This window comes from Gavia stellata, chromosome 8 (genome assembly GCF_030936135.1).
Source record: "Gavia stellata isolate bGavSte3 chromosome 8, bGavSte3.hap2, whole genome shotgun sequence".
NCBI lineage: Eukaryota > Metazoa > Chordata > Aves > Gaviiformes > Gaviidae > Gavia > Gavia stellata.
The window spans coordinates 11,681,506-11,703,469 of record NC_082601.1 but is presented as its reverse complement, the minus strand read 5'-3'; the positions used below and the strand labels follow the sequence as shown (position 1 = coordinate 11,703,469).

At 45.7% G+C, this 21,964-nt stretch overlaps 1 protein-coding gene across 1 annotated transcript in view; it reads right to left on the bottom strand.

The window, feature by feature from the left end:
* Positions 1–675: 675 nt before the first annotated feature.
* Positions 676–21,964, bottom strand: part of SLC12A8 (solute carrier family 12 member 8) — a 50,479-nt gene continuing 29,190 nt past the window's right edge. Inside the window, exons 6-13 of the mRNA XM_059820626.1 lie at positions 18,152–18,239; positions 16,876–16,963; positions 12,605–12,751; positions 9,005–9,674; positions 8,038–8,135; positions 5,658–5,775; positions 3,457–3,517; positions 676–841 (exon numbers count right to left, since the gene is read on the bottom strand). Of these exons, the coding sequence (XP_059676609.1) occupies positions 676–841; positions 3,457–3,517; positions 5,658–5,775; positions 8,038–8,135; positions 9,005–9,674; positions 12,605–12,751; positions 16,876–16,963; positions 18,152–18,239 (1,436 nt within the window). The remainder of the gene's footprint in view (positions 842–3,456; positions 3,518–5,657; positions 5,776–8,037; positions 8,136–9,004; positions 9,675–12,604; positions 12,752–16,875; positions 16,964–18,151; positions 18,240–21,964) is intronic.

Here is a 21,964-nt window from a genome sequence, read left to right as displayed (position 1 = left end):
GCCTCTGCAACATCATTTCACAGTTTTACAGTACAGGTCATTATATTGCATTACTGCATTTATATGTTCGATTCTAGTTGTGAATATATTTCATAATCTTGCACTTGCCACTGATTCTGGCCTATTGTCTAATGCCTTAAAGTACTTTCTAAGACCTTGGAAATCGAAATGCTGAGGTAGAAAATTAATGTATTACAAGCAGGCAAATTCATGACGAGAGGAGAAGTGAATTGACCTGGAAGGTTGCATCCATCCATGGCACACACAGCTGGGAGCGGGGCACTGGCTCCTGCTGCCAAGGTCACCGCTTCCAGGCACAAAGCGTCCCAAGTCACCCAGAGGACGTTTGAAATGGGGTGTTGTAAGCTTTTATAGTGGTGATGGTCTTTAGAGCTCAATAGCGCTTATAATTGAATTCTTTACAAGGATTATATTGTCCGCAGAAGCTCATCACTTCCCTGGACTGGCCCTTTCATTGGCCTTTTTTTCCCCCATTTTGGATAAGATTTGAAACCTAGCAATGTTGAGTTTGCACAAACAAACAAGCCTCGAATATATAAATAACTATTCACATCCTTTCTGCATATATTCAAGTATTTCACAAGGTACCGTGGCATCCATTAGCATTTCTAAATGCTTTTTGACGTAACGGCTTGATTTTTTTTTGTGTGTCCTTTACTGGAATTGATTCAGGAACTCCCCTCTGCTGATAAGTGAGGATTGGTGATAGCGGTCCCGCGAGGCGAAGTCTGCGTTCTCCTCGGTGAGCTGCGTGGTCTCCATGCCAACTGTGGCAAAGGACGGTGTCACCACGATCTGCTCCTTAGGAGATGGCTTTCTCCTGCAAACACAGAAGCAGAGGTACCTGCATCACCCCTTGTTTGCCATCCATTAGCAGCTGTGCTCTCGGCTGCGCAAACAAGGCAGGGCACTTCGAGAAGAGGCTAAATCCTTCTTGGCGCCCTTTGGAGTAATCTGAACACATTTTTCCTAGAAGGCACACAAAAACATACTCTCTTCCCCTAGAAAGCACTGGAAAATATACATTTTCTTAACAGGTAAGTTTTCTCTTTGGATGTTGGCTATGGCAAACACTTTCTGCACTGTGCAGAAAAAGGAGCTTGAACCATTTCTAATGAAAAATATCCTTCCTATAGTATCCTAAGCTTTAGTGTACATTTCAATTATTTTTGTAGCTCTTTTAAATGAAAGAGAAGATTTTTCTGCAATCTCTTTATTGCAGAGGCTGATTTTAAGAAAACCTTATTGCACATCCACAAATCAAAATGGCAAGAGCTTATAGCATCAACTCAGACCTCTTTGAGCATGTAAGAGCCTTAGAGGTGTCAAGGATCCTTGGTTGCCTCCAACTCTCTCTTGCATTCTAATGGGATTTCTTCTTTATCTCCAATTCATTAAAATATCTTGCCGGGATTTCAAGAAAACAAAGCTTAGCAAAAAGCAAATTACTTCAGTGCAATTCCTCACAGCATAGCAAAGGTGGCTTCAAAATGACCCACCCAACCCCCAAGCAGAGCTGAAATTGTCTTTGTGCCAGCATGAGCAGGAGCCCTGGCATTAGGATAAGGTGACCAAGCTGGCTGGCTGACCCAGAGATTGCACTCTTTGAAGTAGAGAGAAGTAGGATCAGTCTCTGCCTAGGACAGCCTCCAGCTCCCCACTCATCTCTCCTCGGCAGGTTCTTTGCTCATCAATTGCACTGATGGAAGCACTAAGGACTGGGCCGGTCTGGTAACCCGCAGGAGAAAATCCCCCTGCAACAGCAGCACCTCTACCCACGAGAAGTGGGACTGCCTCTCCGGGAGGGATAGCTTTTTCTTTCCACACCTGGTAACTCTCCATGAAGCCTCATCTCAACCAGCCTCCCGTGGGGAACCTCTGACAATGGGCAGGAGACAGGGCTGAGACGCGCCGAGGAACAACCGGGAAGAAAATCCTGCTCTACCATCATAGCTGCACTGAGCTCAAAGGACCTGCCTCGAATCCATCTGGATGCTGAGGTGGAACCGGACAGACAAGTGCCCAGGGTACGAAGCAGCGGGGTCTGACCCTCTGTGCCATGAGTAATTCTGGCAGTGCTTCAGCACGGCCCCACACACTCTGTTCCCATCCTCACCTCCTCACCCTTGGCTTGGGCTCACGTTGCGAGACCAAATGAGATGTGAAGAAAAGAGAGTGCACATCTTCTACACCCCCTCACTCCTCCTCTTCTGGGTAGTCTGTCTAACCCAGGCTCTCATCCCCTAACGCTTAGGCAACCGTGCAGCTTTGCACAACTGCTGTGAGAGGCAGCAGTAGCTGCATGAACAAAGCTATTCATGGCAAGACATGTGCAGGACAGGTGGGTCTTCAGGGACCCAGGCCCATAGTCAGAGACGTCTACTGGTCTGGTAGAGAGAGGGATGGATGTGATGTGGGAGACCCAACTCATCTGTTCTCGGCCATGCCACAGACCTGTCATGGGGACCTGAGAGAGGTCCCATCACCCCTGGCCACCTCTCAAGCCACCTCCTCTACACCAAAGGCATGTGGCCACGTTATAGGCACTGTGGGCAGAGGCAGGAGCCGGCAAGACAGGCATGGGCATGTGCCAATGTGCTTAAATGCCTGGACCTTAATTTATTTTAAAGGAGCCACCAAATTTGCACACATAATGCGTGTCAGCTTGTGTTGTGCCGTCCTTACTAGAGTGTTCACCCACCGCAACAAAAAAGCGACCCAACAGATTGAGAACATCAAATCCCATTGCATTGTACAGCAGCAGAGATGGTCACTACCCACCATGGGAAACCCAAAAGCAATGGAATTAATAATTAATTAAGATCAAAACATATTAACAAAACTAGTTAATAACCAACCAAACAAACCCCTGGAGGTCTTCTGGGATGGAAAACCCCAAGCAAACGCAAAACTGAATGGTTCCTTCATTGAAGACCTTGTTTACTGTATTTGCCCCGTAGCTATTGCAGCTTCCCCCAAAATTTCCCCTCTGAAACTCCAGCACAGCTGCCATGTGTGCCTGTTCCACCACTTCTATAGTAATCCACTTTCAATGAATGGTGGGTGGAAAAGATGGAGTCTCCCATTTCTCATTTCCTACCAGATTTTCCAGTTCAACCTGAGCCACCAAGGTTGAGCACAGACCTTCAGGGTAAGAAAAAGCTTCAGGCACCGAGATATGGTTAGCAGCTGATGTGTCCACGCATAAGGCAGAGAAGACTCCAGCTCCCCCACTTACGTGGCCAGCCATACGCCAGGCTAATGGGAGCACACAGTTATTTCTGCCATTAAGAATAACTTTGAGTATGCAAGAAAAGCCAGGCAGACTGCTTAAGGTAATAAGCAAGTCAATTCTTCCACCCCTCTCTGTGCACATTAGTGGGTCACGGGAACAACAAGCACCACCTCGGTCACTGCCAAGTGACTGGTACCAACCTGCACGAGGTGATCAAAACCGACTTAATCCAGCTGAAGAAACTGAAATTCGCTGCTGCTCCTACAGAGAAAAGGCACAAGAAGTCAGTATGCTGCTAATTCTCTCGTAATAGCATTACGGCATTGAATTTTTGCATAAAATCTCAAACCAATATGCTTGTTATTAGCCTTCAGTACCCAAAGATTTCGCGATGGTGAGAACACTCCTGCAGTCTTCCCACACGCTGCGGCTTTTAAATGATTGTCAAGAAGTGAACCCAAATTTCCCATGGAGAACAGGTATCCCTTCCCAGACAGACAGCCTGTTAAACCCCAGTAAAGCTGTGAGAAAAGCACAGACACCCACTGCAGTACCTTTTCCTCCCTGGACTGCAAAGCTCATTCCCACTGCGGGGATGGGGAGACGGGAGGAGCCATTCAACCAACCTCAACCAGGATGGCTATGGTCTCACCATTCATCCCCTCCCATCTGACCCCAGGGAGAGCTGGCTTAGTTTATTACATCCACAACAGATTTTTCCGATCTCTCTGTAGAGTTAGTTTCCTGCACTGGCTCACTGCAGGGGCAGGGAAGTGCCAGAGCTGGCAGCAAAAGCAGCAGGAGAAGTCTGTGGTGAGGGACAGGGAGGAGAACAGAGACTCAGCAGCACCTGCTGGATTTGGCTTAGGCTTTTGGGGATAAAGAGAGAGAAGAAGGGACATGTCAAAATGCCGGAGCATTTCTGCTCCCAAAGTCTTCATCTAGTCCTTAATCCAGAGCATCTCTCAAGCCAGTGTCTCCCAACCTTTCTAGACAGAAGGGTCATTCAGTCTTTTGGAGAACAAACACAGTTCATTGGATGCCGTGTGGCCACAAAATAACATCCCTTCACAGCCAAATAAAAATCAGGCTGAACTTTGAGTGTTCATTTCTAACTTCTTCGCTGTGCATTGTTTTACTGTATGCATGGGAATGCATGTGTAAAAGAAACCAAGAAAAAAACCATCTCATTATGCTGCCATTTCTCGGATCACCTTCCAAAATCCTCTACACACTGAGATACTCTTTTTAAAGTCATTTTTAGTAAATCTTTCAAAAGCACATAACAGAGATATAGTATAGTGAATATACAAAGGCAAAGAAAACTCCAAAGCCTGAAAACAATATTTGTGTTTTGTTTAATATTTGGGGGCTGCAAACAAAACTTTCTACTATCCCATACAGATAAATAGAAGTCAGTTAGAGTAGAAAGAGAAGCATTGGTGAGCCATGTTTTGATGGTTACCCAGTGACAACTATTTTTTGGTTTCTCATCGTTTGGGTTTCTGAAATCTAATGCCTACTTACCTAGTGTCTAATAATCTTTCACCTAAATAAAACCCAGGTCGCTATTTCTGCATTGCCTAAAAGACCTATGAACTCAGGCTCTTCTGACTTTTCTCATCTCGGACAAAAAAATTGAACATCTACGCGTGCAGGTACTTATGTATGCATGCACCTACATATGTACGTATGCCTACGCACTTACGTAGGCACACACTGCGTGTGTATCACCCTCTCCCTTCAGAGACACAGGCCAATGCAAACCCCTCCTGCAGCCATGCCAAGGAGCTGTAGGCTCTCATAAGCTGCCTTCTGAATGTGCTTCACTGTTTAATTTTGAAGTTCTTTAAGCCGATCACATGCGCAGACCTTTCTAATGCCCTCTGCCTAAGAGTATTTTCCCAGATTACGTTCCCAACATATTCAACCTGTTTAGTTCTGGAATCAAAAGGCTCTCTTGTTCCACAGTTATGAATGCTGAGATTTAATGAGATACTTGTCATAATTCCCATTTTCGTTAAAGTTTTCTCAGGTGGGCTTACATTGATTAAGTTTATTAAAACGTATTTACGCAGATTTTTCTCATTGCTGTGATACATTTACAATCTGCCATCCCTGTTAAGTCTTAGTATTAGTATCTGGTTTTGCCATTTAAAGTACAATATATTAAAGCAATAAGCACAATGTTCAAACTATCAAACCAATGCTAACTACAGTTAGAATTAAATATAAAGAGTCAGAGAGAAAATGTATTAAAACTAGCAATGAAACAAAACCTCATCATTCACCGTGTCACCTGCATATTAGACACAAGAGTCTCGATTCCTAATTAAGTTAAATTAAAGCTGAATGAATTTTTAAACAGATTTAATAATACAGAAAAAAAAAAAATACTCACCAAGGGGGAGCCCTGGGCTCACTTGGCCAATGTAGAAATACAGAGTAACTGCTGCACCCAGGCTGACAAGGGTGTAGATCCACTGAATGACAAACATTATGATGAGGGACACGATTGCCTGTTGGAAAGGCAAAGTTTGGGGTTACCCCAGAGTCTGTAAGACATTATGTCGACGACAATCTGACAGTCCTTTTTCTGCAAAGCCCAGTGGCTCCGTTGACCTCCTGCTCTGGCCCTGCGAGAGAGCTGGCGGCACAGTGCCCAGGGAGGACTGCTCACCTTCAGACACAGGCTGACACTGGGTCAGCGGCTTGTTCCTCAACCTTGCAAGAGGAGCATGCATTGCAACCCTAACGAAAGCTCTTTAATAACTGAGGCAGTGCTGGGGCTTTCAAGTTGTTATGAGAGCACCAGTAACTGCTTTTTGGCGTTTGGGTTTTTTTGCCAGAAATGCTGCATCTTGGTTTTAAATGTCTGCAAAACCAGTGCTTTGATGGCATCTCTGCACCTCCATCTTTCTCAGGGTCTTCTTGTGTAAGAGACATGCACAGCCAGGACCCGGGATGCAGCCACTTGGCATTATGCTCATGAGTGTTTCCTTTTAGGCATCTCCCTCCTAATGATATCCTGGGATGGGGACACAAGAGAGGCTCTCCTTGCCCGAGACTGGGTCCTGCCTGTGGGAAGAATGATGCCAGCTGCAGCCATGTAGTGGATGGATGCTCCTGGGCATCGGTGGCTGAGGCTGGTGGTGCAGCAGGACCCCCAGGGAACCATATAATCTCCTGCCTGCAAAGCACTCCATGGTATGTTGCTTTTGGTAACACACAGAGCATTTCCACCCAGTATTAGCAGAAAAGATTTGGATATGGCATGGCTGAGGTTTCTCAGTAATGAGGTGTCCATGTTATAGGGATCCTCGTCTGGTCTCACTGTTAAAAGGAGGGACAGCACAGGATTACAGTATCATCTTCAGCGGCATGGAGGTAGCTTTCAGTGAGCTACCCTGAGTCCTAGAGGCAGTGTGGACCTCAGGTCTCTGCTTGGGCTACTCCAAGAGGAGTATCCAGAGGCTCACCAGCTCAGGAGGTAGATGTGGCTCAAGGGGCATATGAACGGGGGCAGGGGTAGCATCTTCATGGATCAGGGTAGGAGCAGCAAGGGGCAGCATGCAAAGAAAGAGCTAAATGAGTCCAGACTGACACGATCAGTGAAGCTGGGAGAGGGTAGAAGGGAAAGGAGGCAGCATGAATAAATGCATCTGATTTTTGCTTCTGTGATTTTATTTTGCATTGTTGATCCCTTCTCAGCTCTGCTGCAACCTCCTCCCAAGTCTGACTATTGACAGGAAACCAAATCTGCTTTAATGAACACGTCAGTCATCTCCATAAGCAAATTCCCCTGTGAAGACAGAGAGCCGACCGCTCTGCGATGACACACGCCTGGGAGCCACGATAGTTACCCAGCCCAGAGACAGCATCAGCGCGCAACCTCCTACAGATGTCATCGCTAGAGAGGAGCCTCCACATCCATCCCACCCCTGGCACCGCAATCCAGCGGGACCCCTCGCCAGGAGCTGGCTGCTGGCAGCAGCAGCAGTGAATTTGAAAAGTAGGTGTCAAACTCCATCTGAGGATTAAAGGGTTCAGTGTGTTGTTCGAGTAAGTTTGTTACATTTTACGCACAACTATGAAATCCCCATCCATGCAGCAAAGCCATATGGTTCATTCATTATGCATATCTGAGCCTTTCCCTGTCATCTGCCCATTAATCCATCTTCCCAAGATGAATTTAAATGTCCTAAACTCCTCAGCGGCTTGAGACAGAAGCTGTTTAAAAGTTATTTATTCTTTAAAGTAACATGCTGGAGGAATGCTCCACTTTCCTCCCTCAAAAGGTGGAATTTCACAGCTGGGCTGCTGGTATCAGGAGGTCAGCACGAATGAAACCCCACCCCGAGCTTGCAGAAACCATCTCATAAACAAAAGCAACGCAGCTTTGAAGCTGATGTCTCACTCCATCCCACAGCAAGAAAAAGCAGGCTAGCACACAGTGAAAAGAGGGACACTGATTTTTCCCCAGCCACAGCCATGCATCTCTCAAGTCCTAAGATATCAGACTTTGAATTTGTACATTTTTGGTTTGGGTTGGGTTTGGGGTTTTTTGCTGTTGTTGTTGTTTTAATTAACATGTCATCTGGATTCCTCTGAATTTGAACTGCTGGATGCATGGTACCTTGAGTACTTAATTCAGGTGGCCTGGAATACTAGAAACAAAAGCCATTTTGAAGTCTTGGAGTACATTTACACTGCAGTAAGTGATGACTTACTTTCTGTTTTCTACAATCACAAACCAGTGCTCAAAAAAGAAAATTACTTACACCAGCAAAGGAAACCCAGTGATTGCAGAATTTGGAGTAGAAGGATTTTGGTATTTGCTGAATTCCCAGCTCTGGATTTTGTTGCTTTATAGATGATTCTACAGAAAAAAGGAAATAAAAAAAAAGGAAGAGACATTAGAAATGCGCTATAATGTGGGGTTTTCTCCTATTTTACATTACCAGATTCCAGAAAACCAAAGCAGAAATTCTAGCTGACAGGTGGGTATAGCAGACTTAAACCAAAACCTCTAAAATGAAAACAGAAAAGGAGTGCAAGGAAAAAAAAAAAAAAAGTTGCCAACTCTGGTACTGAGTCCATTTGAAGGCCACATCTGCCTATCTCTGCCTCGGTTTCCCTGTTTGTGAAAGAAGAGAAATAATACTTTCCTCCCTCAGAGGCGTTTATGAACCTTAATTGACTGAAGCTGATAAAACACTACAGCACTGAGACAACAAACTCCAGGCAAACACACGGTATCAAATACCCACATCGCCAACAAAACAAATTCAGACTCTTAGCTGTGGATGTTGAATCACAGACTCCACCGGTGGCATGGGGACCACTGCATTTTTATAGCCTGAGTTTTAGACTCGCATTGCTCCTTCCCTCCTACCCCGCACCAGGATGAAGTAAACCCCAAGATACACTCAAAACCTTTTTAATGTACAGCGTTAAGGGTGCATGTGTAGAATAATGAGCACATAGTAAACAATCCTACACTAAATATAGTCCTGCCTGCTTTCCCGTGATTAATCTTCCATAGGAAATTGCATTGGAACTTCTCCTGTGATGCACTGCAATGAACCCTACCCTCACCTGGAGTAAATGATATTATTGCTATGAATCACCGAATGACAGCCCTGTGTAATGCTAGTTTCACGCCTGCCTTCAGGAAAGCACCGGGAGGACCAAGGTTATAACCATTCCCCTGGGAGCATGGAGATGTCCATCCCCTACAGCCCTTACCTTCTCCCCTCTGGCCGGGGAGCGCCGGCACCTCGCTGCAGAGCTGCTCCCCCGGCTCCAGCAGTCCGTGTGTCCGCTGGGCATCCGCAGTGGGTGATGAGCACAGACCCGCGTCACGCTGACAGCCCTGCTCAGCCAGGTCCTGCCGGCTCTCGTTGTGGGGCTCCATGGTCTCATCCCAGCTGTACTGGGGAGCATCGTGATGGAGATCCAGGAGAAAGCTGTCTTGTAATGTCTGCTTGGCTGGCTTCTTTACCTTCTTCTGTTTGACCTTTTGGGTTAAATTCTCAGATCCTCCTTTTTTGCAAGTACCTGGCTCACTACAAAATGGTTTAAAAAGCTGGTCCATGTCTTTTGTGAATTCCAGCAAGGTGCCGTTTGACCTGCTTTGAACTACTCCATCTGCTGCACGGCTGGAGGGCTTGTTGAAAATTAAAGGCTGGGATGAGTGAGCAGGCCTAGCATTTTCCATCTGGGTCTTGTCAGGTTTCTGCTGAACATTGTAGCTCAAGGAGACCGAGAAATAGGAATAGTCTACAGCAATATATGTCAACATGAAGTTGATGGTGACTATGGGAGCAAGAACATTCACTTGCCCAATGAAGACGAAAGCCATGGTGATGAGACTTGTTAAGCAAATTGCAGCCACTGGAGTCTTGTTGGGTCCTTTCTATTTCATAAATAAAACAAACTTACATTTAAATTAATAAACATGAGCCTCGCCATGAGGATTTCCCTCTCACTCAGCTGCCACGGGTGGTTACCTGGGCGGTCTGCAGTACCCCCTTAGTCATGAAACACACACACACGTGCGCAAGGAGAGGCTCACCAGCTTAATAAATTAAAGAGCAGGCTGGAAGCCAAAAGCTGCTGAGCTCCCACCCCACCTCTGAGCCTTAGTCAAGCTTTGTCTTTGGAAAACTCATCCACTCTCACTCCGTATCTCTGCAGTAAAACAGTGTCATTAAAGCAGCAATAAACCTTCAGAGAGATTTGTGGGGCTTATGGGAAGTCTGGCAATAAAACCTGTTAATTAGAGTTAACAGTTCATCTCTAATTTCTCTACAGGACTCTGCATCGCTGCCGACCCAAAAGGCTCCTGCACGCTGCCGTCGGAAAGGCTTCAACTGCCAGACACAGTCAAGGAAGCTCTGCCGGCACGGAGCAGTGCCACCTCCACATCAGCAGCTTCTGGCCCTGCCCTGACACGAGGCTGAGCTAAACCCATGGTCTGCTGAGCCCCTGCACTTGGGGTTTCCCTTCTTTCACCCACCCAAGCCGCATCTGCCCAGCAGCAGGAGGAAAGCAGCAGAGAGGTTATGCAGCCGAGGATGCTGGAAGGCAGGAGCCAGCCCCAGCGATGCTGGGTGTGCATCGGGAAGGCAGGCAGCCAGGAGAAACACTGCCTGCTCTTCTCCTTTGGGGTGGGGTGAAGGCAGGGAGAGGAGGAGAAAGAGAGAGACAAAGCAAAGGGCATCAGGGGGTGGAAAGACTTGAGCCATCAGCTCATGAACTTTAATCCCAGGTCTAACATGCCCTTCCTTGGACCAGGACCAGGCTGCGTAAAGACCTCGCTGGAAGATATCTTACAAGGTATCTTACAAAATACTTAGGTTTTCACTTACTGCATGTGCTTCTTTAATAAACACACAGCTCAAATGGAAACTATTTCTATTATTTCCTCCACTCTTATTTATTAACAGACAAAGGAGCCAGTTCTGGACCTTAAGCCTTTTCACAATGAAATAGAAATACATCTCAGGGATAAAGGAACACGGTTCTCAAAAAGCATCTTCGGTATCAGAAGGACGTACTGAGATGGGGAACAGATGGGACGGTCTCAGGATCGCCTCTGGCTTGGGTTTAACTCTACGGAAAACACTTGTGTCCTTCCCATCAGCTGGGGTTATGGTGACTACAACACTTTCTTCAACCATGGAAAAGAACCGGTGTGGAACAGATTGGTAAGGGCAAGCTGAATTTATTAACTCTCCATAAACCAAATCTAGACAATTCTCAAGGTGGCAGAGAGAAAGAAGGGGGAAAAGTGACCTGCTTTTGATTTCTCACCTCTTTTTGAGCCCTTCCCATCATGGCGCTCTGCCCAGACAGAGTTCAGAGCAGAAAATTTGACAGAAGACAGAAAAATATCAGAGAAGAGAGGGAATCAACTTTGCAGTCAACTTTGCTAAATCACTGAGAATTTCACAAGGGCTGCCAAGTGGAGAACAGCCTGTTCTGGAATCGCCTGACAACTGCCTTCAGGAGCTGGAAGTTTTTGCTGTCATTATTGTTCCTGCTTCCTCTATAATTATTACTATTTATTATTGCTATTATTATGACTTTAATTTTAGAAAATTACTTTGAGAAACATAAAACAAAGGATAGAAAATTATTGTATTTATAAAACATTTAAATATTTTAAAACATTCATAAATACCAATATTGTAAAATATTTTTCTGTATTTACAAGGTGCTCTGAAGGAGCAAAACATCATAAGATTTTTCTAGCTGCTCAGTACAGACAGTTAGGTACTACAGGTTATTGAGAGTGACGGAATTATTTTCTCCCTGTTCAGAAGAAGGGAAAACCATAAAAAAATACCTTGCTCTGAATGTATAGCCCAAGACTCCAGAGTGCTTAGTGACTGGTACTTTGACTGATCTCAGTAGACCATGTGAATGAGGATTATTTGTGAGGACAAGCAAAAAGCCTCTTGTCATATTCAAAGCAAGGCTTTGTTTCAAAGCATGTCTAAAACTTAACCTTTCAAATCTATTCTTTGTTTTTATTTTATAGCATCCAAAAGGCATCGTATCTTACAAAGAAGAGTCCTCTACTCCAGTGCACGCAGATTGAATCCACAGCACCATGACTAGTCACATACTCAGCTATGAGGTTACCAAAGAAGATAGGAACAGCTCAAAGAAAATGTGCAGGAAAGAAGACAGGGAAAAAAAAAAAAAAAAAAAAGGAAAAAAGATAAAGAGGCAGTTACCATTCATTTCACCAAGTGCTTGGACAAAAGCTTCAGGCCTCTGCCCTGGACAGGAGGGCAGAGAAGAGCTAGGTACCTGTCACGGTGAGGATCAGCACTAGCGTAGATAAGGCGTTTGCAAAAAAAAACCACAGGCAAAGTTATATCATAAGTGGCTGTTTTACTGGGGACATCTCAAAGAAGCAGGTCCGAGGGAGGGAGGGGACTGACGGCAGCGCAGGAAGGGCTGTCCGTGCGTGGGGGCAGGACAGACAGCCCCGGGGACGGGGCACAGAGGTGGGTGAGCGAGATGCTGGGGCGAAGCAGGGCTGCTCCTGCATGGTGCTGAGCCCCGTGGGAGGGCTCAGGGCAGAGGCGGTGCAGCACAAGGGACAGGCACGGAAAGGACCGCAGGCAGCTGGGCTCTTGGTTTTTTAATAAAACCACCTATTTCCTGGCTTTTCTGCCTATGCATAGGGTACCAGATCCCGAGCCTTCCCCTCCTTGCATTTCATACATCCCCCATCTCACCCTACAGACACATAGAAATCCTGGCTTCTTAAACCACCAGTTTTCTTTCAGGTGAAGGTTTGACAGCAATCTCAGAGAAAGGATGACTAACCCCACGTCCAAGGAAGGCGAGCATGGGCATCACGTTCTCCTGGGCGATGCACTGCAGGATTCTGGGTGCTCCATAGAGCCCTCCCATGCAGGAGGCCAGGGACGAGATGTACAGCCCTAGCAAAAACAAGAAACCCACCAAGGATACCTGGAGGAAGCAGAGAGAATGCAAAATTGATTATATTGTTCTTTAAAGACCCCTGAGCAGTCTTAAATACATGTATTTTAAGAGATCACATATATTTTGTAACATTGCAAAATGAACAGAGCGAGCCCTGGGAAAGCAGCAATTTAACTGGTCTGTGGTATAAAGTGCAAGCAATTAACACAGGAAAATTATCCCATAAAAGTAATTTAATACTGAACATCCTGTACCGACAGAGCCATTTGACAAGCTCACATCCAAGAAATTCTTTGTCACTTGGAGCAATTGCAGTAAAGCAGCAGCTATTAGATTCCCCTTAAGTAACTGGAAGTGAGTTTATTTCAGGAGAGATCACTTATATACAGAGCACATCATACAGGAAAAGCTGCCCAGGCTTCCAACCATCCAAAACAGGAAGACAAACCCCTGCGTCCCAGAGGGGAAAACCAACCCTGAAAGCAAATCCACAGTAAAACCAAATCAAAATTGCCACTTAAACAAATGGCATCTCAAAAAACACGCTCCGAAGGATATAATACAATGACCTTATTTTCCTGTCTTCAATGAGAAAAGAATTTCCTTTGGCCAACATGAAACTTAAAAAAATCTTTAAAGCCACAGTGCTAACAAGGCTAGGTTTATTACCAGCTTCTAGTGAGCACCCTTTCTAATGGGGAGCATCCCTCAGCAAGTTTGCAGACGACACCAAGTTGGGAGGGAGTGTTGATCTGCTTGAGGGTAGGAAGGCTCTGCAGAGGGATCTGGACAGGCTGGATGGATGGGCTAAGGCCAACGGATGAAGTTCAATAAGGCCAAGTGCTGTGTCCTGCACTTTGGCCACAACAACCCCAGGCAACGCTACAGGACTGGGGACGAGTGGCTGGAAAGCTGCCCCGCAGAAAAGGACCTGGGGGTGTTGATTGACAGCCGACTGAATATGAGCCAGCAGTGTGCCCAGGTGGCCAAGAAGGCCAACGGCATCCTGGCTTGTATCAGAAACAGTGTGGCCAGCAGGAGCAGGGAGGTGATCATGCCTCTGTACTCGGCACTGGTGAGGCCGCACCTCGAATACTGTGTTCAGTTTTGGGCCCCTCACTACAAGAAAGACATTGAGGTGCTGGAGCGTGTCCAGAGAAGGGCGACGAAGCTGGTGAGGGGTCTGGAGCACAAGTCTGATGAGGAGCGGCTGAGGGAACTGGGGTTGTTCAGTCTGGAGAAGAGGAGACTGAGGGGAGACCTCATCGCTCTCTACAACTACCTGAAAGGGGGTTGCAGAGAGGTGGGTGTTGGTCTCTTCTCCCAAGTGACAAATGACAGGACAAGAGGAAATGGCCTCAAGTTGCGCCAGGGGAGGTTCAGGTTGGATATTAGGAAAAAGTTCTTTACTGAGAGAGTGGCGAAGCATTGGAACAGGCTGCCCAGGGAGGTGGTAGAGTCACCCTCCCTGGAGGTATTCAAGGAGCGTGTGGATGTGGCATTGTGGGATGTGGCTTGATGGGCATGGTGCTGTGTGGTGTTGGGTGGGTTGGTTTTTGGTGTGTTGTGGGGTTTTTTGGGGGTTTTTTGTTTTGTTTTGTTTTTTTTAGGTTGGACTTGATGATCTTACAGGTCTTTTCCAACCTTAGTGATTCTGTGATTCTGTGATCTCCCGCAGGCATGGAGGGAAAGGAGGGCAGCTCATGGTCTATCACACAGAAGCGAGGACTGGGGTCCCCCTGCGCAGGTCCCCACTGACAAGAGCTGCAAGCATATCTAAAAAAACCCCACCCAAATACACAAGACCCCACAACGTGAACACTGTGCAAGAAAGCTTTGAAACGGGAGAGCTCCTGGTACCACAGCGTACGGACATGGACAGACACAGCCGAGGAGACTAAGGTCTAGGGTCACCTGAGCCATCCCCAAGTCCTGCAAGACCACACGAGCCTGACAGCCATCAGTCAGCCACAGAGAAAGGCAAGGCATGAGGGGTAACAACAGCACAAAGGCCAAGCAGGGAGAAAACCCCCAAATTTTGGTCCAGAACAGTCCTGCCCATACTCCACTGAAGCGAACTGCTGGAGGTGCAGACAGACAGTCGTGGCAGAGGATGTCACCGAATGAAGGTCCCCTGCACCCCACATGTCCTTTGCTCCCACCCCTCCTCTCATGCAAAATAAGGTCTAAATGAACATGGGTTCTCCCAGCTTGCACCCCTGTTGAAGTCAGGTGGCACATGCTTTACTAGAATTACAAAAATTTACATGGCTAAAGATGATTCAAGCTACATCTGCCTTTCCCTCATCTATGAAATCCACACGCAGCAAAAGGAGGTTGGGTAAAAAGCCATAAAATGCTTACTGTTTGGGAAAGGCATGTAAAATTAATGTCGTGGTCCAGAACCATACAAACTTCCTACCACAACATTTCTTTTCCCTATGAAAATCCACTTGGCTTTGTGAATTTTATCTTGTGGGACAAGAAACTTGAGGCAAAGATGAGCAGATATCAGCTTCCATTAGACCAACAGACAGACACTCGATGGGGAATCTTCCCTCCCCCCTCCTCTAATCCTGCCGTGCTCTGAGAAATACTTGGAGGAAACAATCAGTTGTGCCAGACATCATATATTATTTTAGCTGCCAAAATGCTTGCATTTAAATGTACTACTTGACATTCAAATCAGGGTTAGAGGGGAAGAGTCCTTTTCACCGAGGCTGATGAAAGGGTTTGCTGGGGGTTTTGAGCACGGAGAGTGTGAATACTTTGTAAGAAATTGGCACTTCGAGCTCATTAGAAGTGAAATTACTGAATCTCATTTTTATGTTTAAAAAGCCAAACAAGTATTGTAAGGGAGAAAAACAGCCCAGCACTCGCTCACCTGTGAGTGACAGAAAGGGAGAGCTTGGATGTGTAATGATCTCTCCCCACTCCCTCTCTCCAAACAAAGTCATTAAAATCTAAAGCAGCTTGTAATAACTCAAAGAAGCAACATGAATATTGGGATTGCACCATTGTTTTGTTCCATACTAGGGAAAAGAAAACTGAATTTGCTTTTCTTGGGTTTTGTTTGTTTGTTTGTTTTCTTATTCAATATTATTAAGTATCTTCACGTTCTTTACTGGGAGATTTTTCATACCCCCTCCCCCCCAAGGGTTCTGAAGTTAAAACACAGCTTTAATGATCTCTTTCTCTTCAGCTGACTCAGTTAAAGCTGATTCTTTTAGTTACTGTACTTTTTGTCCACTAAGTCACTGACATACAAAGACATTGCCTTAAAGAAGGTAGGTTCATTCTTTTTTCCCCTGAAACAGAGATGATTTTTTACCTCAGCAGGAAGTGGCAGGAACCCCACCAATAATTTGGAGTTTATTTTGGGGGCTGGAGGAAGTCTAGAGCTACAATTACTTAAAAAGAAAACAAAGCCAGAGTTTCAAATTGATATTTTAGATTAAAACCATGTTACAAATCAAATAAATGGCAAACGTATCAATTTTAAATTAATCACAAGAAATAGTGTCAAATATGGTGAACCCACGATTTTGGATAATGCTGAATAACAGAAAATTAGCCCTTCCATATCTCATTTAAAGTAATACAATGGCACACACCAAAATCTTTTGCTCTGTTTTTTAAAGGCCTGCAATTATAAGGTTCATTGCCTGTAACACTACAAACCTCCCTTCTGCATATACACCCATGTGGAATGTCTCGAGTTTAATAATCCTATTGCTCGCCCTGCAATTACAGCCCGCTAGATATGGAAATGTAAGCTTCGCTTGACTTAGTAAAGATAAGCGGTGGGGTTCTTTAGAGATTTCAATTTGGTCTAAGCTTTCACCAACGAGAAAGGATACATTGAATAAAATACAGCATTTATCATTAGACCACATTAGCATACTTTAGCTCTTAAAGCTATTGCCGGGTGATTATGCCAAGATTCAGCATCACTTGATATGCTGGTAAATGCAAAGCTATTCAAATCAATTGTACACTGGGATTTGCAATAGGGAAATCCCCCTGAATCTCAATGAGGGATGGGTACCGAAATTCCTTAGGCTTTTGGAAAATTTAAGCATTCAGTAAGGCAGATGGCAACCCAAAAGCACCATTATATAAAACCACGCTGGGTTATTCGAACAAGTTACCTTTTCTGCTATCATGAAGTCATAGCGGAGTGACTGGCGGGTACAAATGGCTCCCAGCAAAAAAACAAAGACCATGTACAGAAACCATCTGCAAACAATAAAAATAAACGATTTTTTTCCAGCAAGAGAAGACCACTGAGAATTCTGCCCATTAGCAGAGCCAGGAGAAGGTCAAGTACCTGCAAGTTGGGTCTTCAATCACTCTGCATGGGCTGTTCCTGCATGATTTAGCCTCAAAGCTAAATTTAACACTGGTCCACATTACCTACCCACTTACAGTGCACGAGGGACAGACACAGCGTGACCGTATGGTACCCCTGAGATGAAGCTACCTGCAGCCTACCGCACACGCTTGATGCATAGATGGGGGGAATAACCCAGTCCTGCATCTACACAGGTCCCCCCGCCTGGCAGTAACATTAAATACCGCAGCCAGCCTGCTCTACCACCTCGGCCATCGTCCTCCTCTGGTGTCTCTGGCCTTTCCAGCACTCAGGTGGAGGCGTAAGCTAGTCTGTCTGCAAAGCCCAGACAGCAGAGATGTGAACGACCACAGTCCATCCATCTGTGATACTTCTGTCTCTTGTGGAATCCCCTCACTTAAAACAAGCACCAATTTCAGCAGGAATCCCTCTAAACTCTGAAGATCCTTCCTTTCCGTCCGAACCTTGGTACGCAATGAAAAGTAATAATTTCAAAAGCAATTTAGGTGGCAATGAAAGCAGGCAGGAAAACCTGCTGAGGTTTGGTTTTTTAATACGTAACAGTATTTTACTCCTGGAAGGCAGCATTTCCTGGGGGAGAGCACTGCATGGGAATGCAGGGCTCCTGCGTTCCCCTGGCCTTGCAGGTGGGTAGGTCATCTCACCTGTTGTGGCCCCATTTTCCCAATAATATTTTTTATATATATATATTTTATATCTTTTGTATTTTCTATTTATATATAAAAAGAAAACACTTTGAAATCAACAGCAATAAATGACAAAATCATACACCCCAAGTCTTCGAGAACTTTGCATCCCACTCTGGGACAGCCGGGCTGCAGCAGCACAACCGCTCACCCACCCGGCGGAGGAAGGAGCGATTACATCCGCATTAATGAACCTCTTCTCTAACCCACCCAGAGTAGGTGGTGGTAATGGATGATAATTTGAATGAGAGCCAGACTTTAATTTTCCAGATGGCTGAGTAATAAAAGGTTGATGGGAATATAAAATGGATTGGTCACATCCAGGGCAGTCTCCAAAGAGTAAATTTTCCCCAATTTATGACTTACGAGGTGCCAATAGCAGCCAGAGACCCCAGGGGGATGTTGGCAGCAGGCTTCTGGAGATCTCCGCTCATATTGAACCCAGCCATCACACCTGTATTTTGTAGACAAAAATGCAATTTAGAGTTAATCTAAGTTATAGCATATATAATACATACATAATACATATCATATAATATAATTTAATCAATCAGTTAATTGATTGCTTCAGAACAGTAACTACATGACTTCACTGCACTTCCACAAACACAAACGCTGGCTCCCATCGATTGCTTGGTAAGAAACTGTTCTTGTCTTTAATAGAAGCAAGCCACCACTAACACATCTACAAAGAACCCTTTGTCCAGTTTGAACAATGAGGGGTGGGGGGGAAGCAGAAATCTGAACAAAACCCATCTTATCTTAATGCAAACCTCACAGAAGACAGTGCTGTCCAATTGTTGGAAAGAAAAATGCTACCGTTCATCACGGCAGCGCATTCAGCAGGTGGTACTACCCCCTCCAGACCAGATCCATTACAGGTCCCTGCATTCATGGGGGACAACCGCAGTTACAAAACGGCCTGTCCTGTCCGTGTTTAATGACGATCACATGCACATTTAGCAGAGGGAATAACAGTGCTCAGCACGTAGGTGGCACCTTCCAGCCAAGGGATCTGCTTTGGAAGTAGCCATTATCTCTACTTTGCAGATAGGAAAACAGAAGCGCTGAGAGGGCAAGTGATTGTCCCAGCGTCACATAGAAAACATGTGGTAGGACTAAGAATAATGTACTGAACTGTTATTTTAGGCCAGAGTACAGGGTATTGTACAATCAGGGACAGTCCTTAGCCTAAAAAATTACCATCTGAAGACACAAGAAAGGGAAATGGGATGGAGCAAAAGATTACAGTCTCCACGTTGAGGCTAGGAACCCAAGGTAGAAATGTGTTAAGAGACTTTGCTCATAGGTGAAGAAGAACTCATACCAGACTTGGCAAGAAAACACAACTTTTCTTGTCAAATTATCCCAAAACTTTTCCTAGAAGACTTCAGATGTCTGCTATAAATAAAAAAAAATTAAATAATCTGTGATTTAGAATCCTGATGAGGATTTGGACAATTTGAAGGCAGGACAGAAGAGCCTCTTTAAGATACTATTTTCTGCCCATCACTGTCCCACCCCTCAGATGTCAGACTAACATCTTCATACGGATGTGTGGGCAAGGTGCCAGCCAGCAGTGCTCATGGGACGGTCTCTGGGAGCTGGGGTGAGATCACCGCAGAACAACAATGAGGAGGAGGACGCCAACTCGACGATGCTCGCAGCATCTGCCAGCCCCGGCAGCAGGGGACCGACTGCACGTCGGTCTGCCACTCAGCTGCCAAGTCCAGCAGTCATTCCTCATTTTCAGAGGGCACAAGAATGACGAAGTCAGTCTCTGAGGCTGCAAATCTGAGCGACTACAGCTCTAAATCAGCGACAACCCATTGCATTTTAAAGCTCAAACATTTATTGCTACTTGGGAGGGTTTTCTCCCAAGACAAAGGGTAGACAGGAGCCGTGGGACAAATCTCATGGAAAAGGGGACAAACCCAGCTCAGCCAGATAGGTGCTTTCCCTACAGACCTTGTATGGCCACTGATGGACTGCCAACAGGGAGCAATGGTTGGGTTGCTAATCAGGGAACGGGAGCTGATCTCTCTGCTCCACCCCAGGCTTCACTGTGTATCTTCATAGCTCCATCTCCCCGCCTGCTAGATGGGAATCGTAACACTCCCTCTCCTTGCTGTGCTGCCGTGAGGATAGCACGTTAATGAGCACAAGGCACTCACATGTTGCCAAACACATCGGCTAAGCATCCAGGGCTTTATTTATTTATTATTTTTTCTTTGATCATCTTTTTTTTTTCCTCCTTGATCATCCCACTCAGCAGCCATCTTTTTCTGTCACCCTCGCCACCACAGAGCCAGAGCCCCAACAGCCGCTCCTCTGTCCCCACGGGCTCCTGGCATTCCTCAGCTCTTGGAAGAGCTGTCTTCCAGATTCAGACCAGATTTGAATCCTTGACACCGTACCGAAAACATTACAAATCAAAATGAGTTCTTAATTTTCTCCTGGAAGACTATTCCGTGGACGTACTTCTGAACAGCACTGCTAAAAGCCCATCAACTGGCGCGCTTTTTCCCTGGATAAAGCTTCCAAGCGCTGTTCAAGCACTGCTCCTTTTAAAAAGCTACACAATAGGCTTAGCTGGAGGTGAGAAAAGTCAGAAAGGCAGAAGTCCATGGCAATGGTCACAAACATCATGCTAAATGAAGCCGCTATGAAGCACTCTTCGGTGAATTTGCAATTCAGAGGCAAAGCAGAAAGCTGAGAACACTCTGAATTTTTCTTCCAAAGGGAGCAAACTCTTGTCAGAAGGACAGCTGTTAATCTCATGTGCCTCTCGGCCAAGTTTCCCAAACATCTGGCACCATCTCTAAATCTTCCAGCTTGAGCTTGACTCACCTCTTCCTCATCCAAACTGCCTCGGCAAAGCACTGGGGAGACACCAAAATGGCGTCTTCTGGACTGAATATGAAAAAAGTTGAAGGCACGTGAGCCATCGGCACAGCGATGACTGCGCAGTCCAGGCTGCCTCGCTGCCTCCCTCCCAGACCCACACATATTCAGGAGCAGCCAGGAGGTGACCTGCCAGAGCCCATGTAAAGGGCATCTTGAGATCGATGATTGACCTCCTGCCCGGCAGCGACTGGAGGTCAGACCCAGGCCAGTACACACCATTAGCTTCTGTCAGGACCCCCAAGAGGTCACCAGAGTCTCATGGCTTCCACTGCCAAAGGCCACGGCCACCACAGAGGGAACCAACACAGATGTTCTCAGCCACTCCGGCCACAGCCATTTCCTCCATGCTGCAACTATGCCTCTGACCTGACTAGTACAAAAGTACGGACAATCTGGTAGTACAGACATATGGACAATGCCAAAGCCACCTCCCCACCATCACCCAAAAAGTAATTTTCCAGACAGGATAACAGCTGCCAAAGAGCAGTACTGAGAAGGTCTTTTGTGAGCAGCAGACTAACCACCCCACTTTTCAATGAAAGGACAACCTGATAAATTTCAAAAAAATCTAAACAATCTCCACCATCCATATCCTCGGTCACCCCCTGCCAGAAAACTGGTCTGACTTGCAAGTAGCCACAAACAGCCTTTCCAGAGACTCTAGCTGCTCAACAGAAGAAAACCCCTAGACTTGCATATAAAGTTCAACGACGTAGAGAAGTTGGGACGTTCCTTCCTCCAGACATGGACCTGTCCCCTAGGGAAATGGACAATCCCTTCTGAACTCAAGCAATCATATCTGCAGATTGTCCACAGAGAAAATTATCCACCTCTCTGTTTCAGTGAGATAGCAGGCTGGATTTTCCACACTGGCTATTATCTCAGAGAGCAGCAGATAATGACAAAGCTTCTGGACAAGGAAGCATGAAAACACAGTCAACTTAGCCAGGAAATTATGGCTGAGACAGTCTGTACATTGCTGCTATTCCCAGCGTAATCCTGTCCTGGGCATCATCCAGGCAGTGGATATGTGCACAAGGGGACCACCTACATTGTATGTTAGACACAACCATAAGCTCCACCAGCTCTGGCTTCTAACTCCACCAGCTATGGTTTATAGCTGTAAATATGACTGCTTGCAAACACCCATTGCATTTTCCAGTGAATTTACTATAAAATATAAAAGGGGGTTTTTTTCATTCACCCAAGAGATGAAGAATGGAAAATCTTAGATAAGATTTGTAGCTAATGTTTTTAAAGGGCCAAATTCTC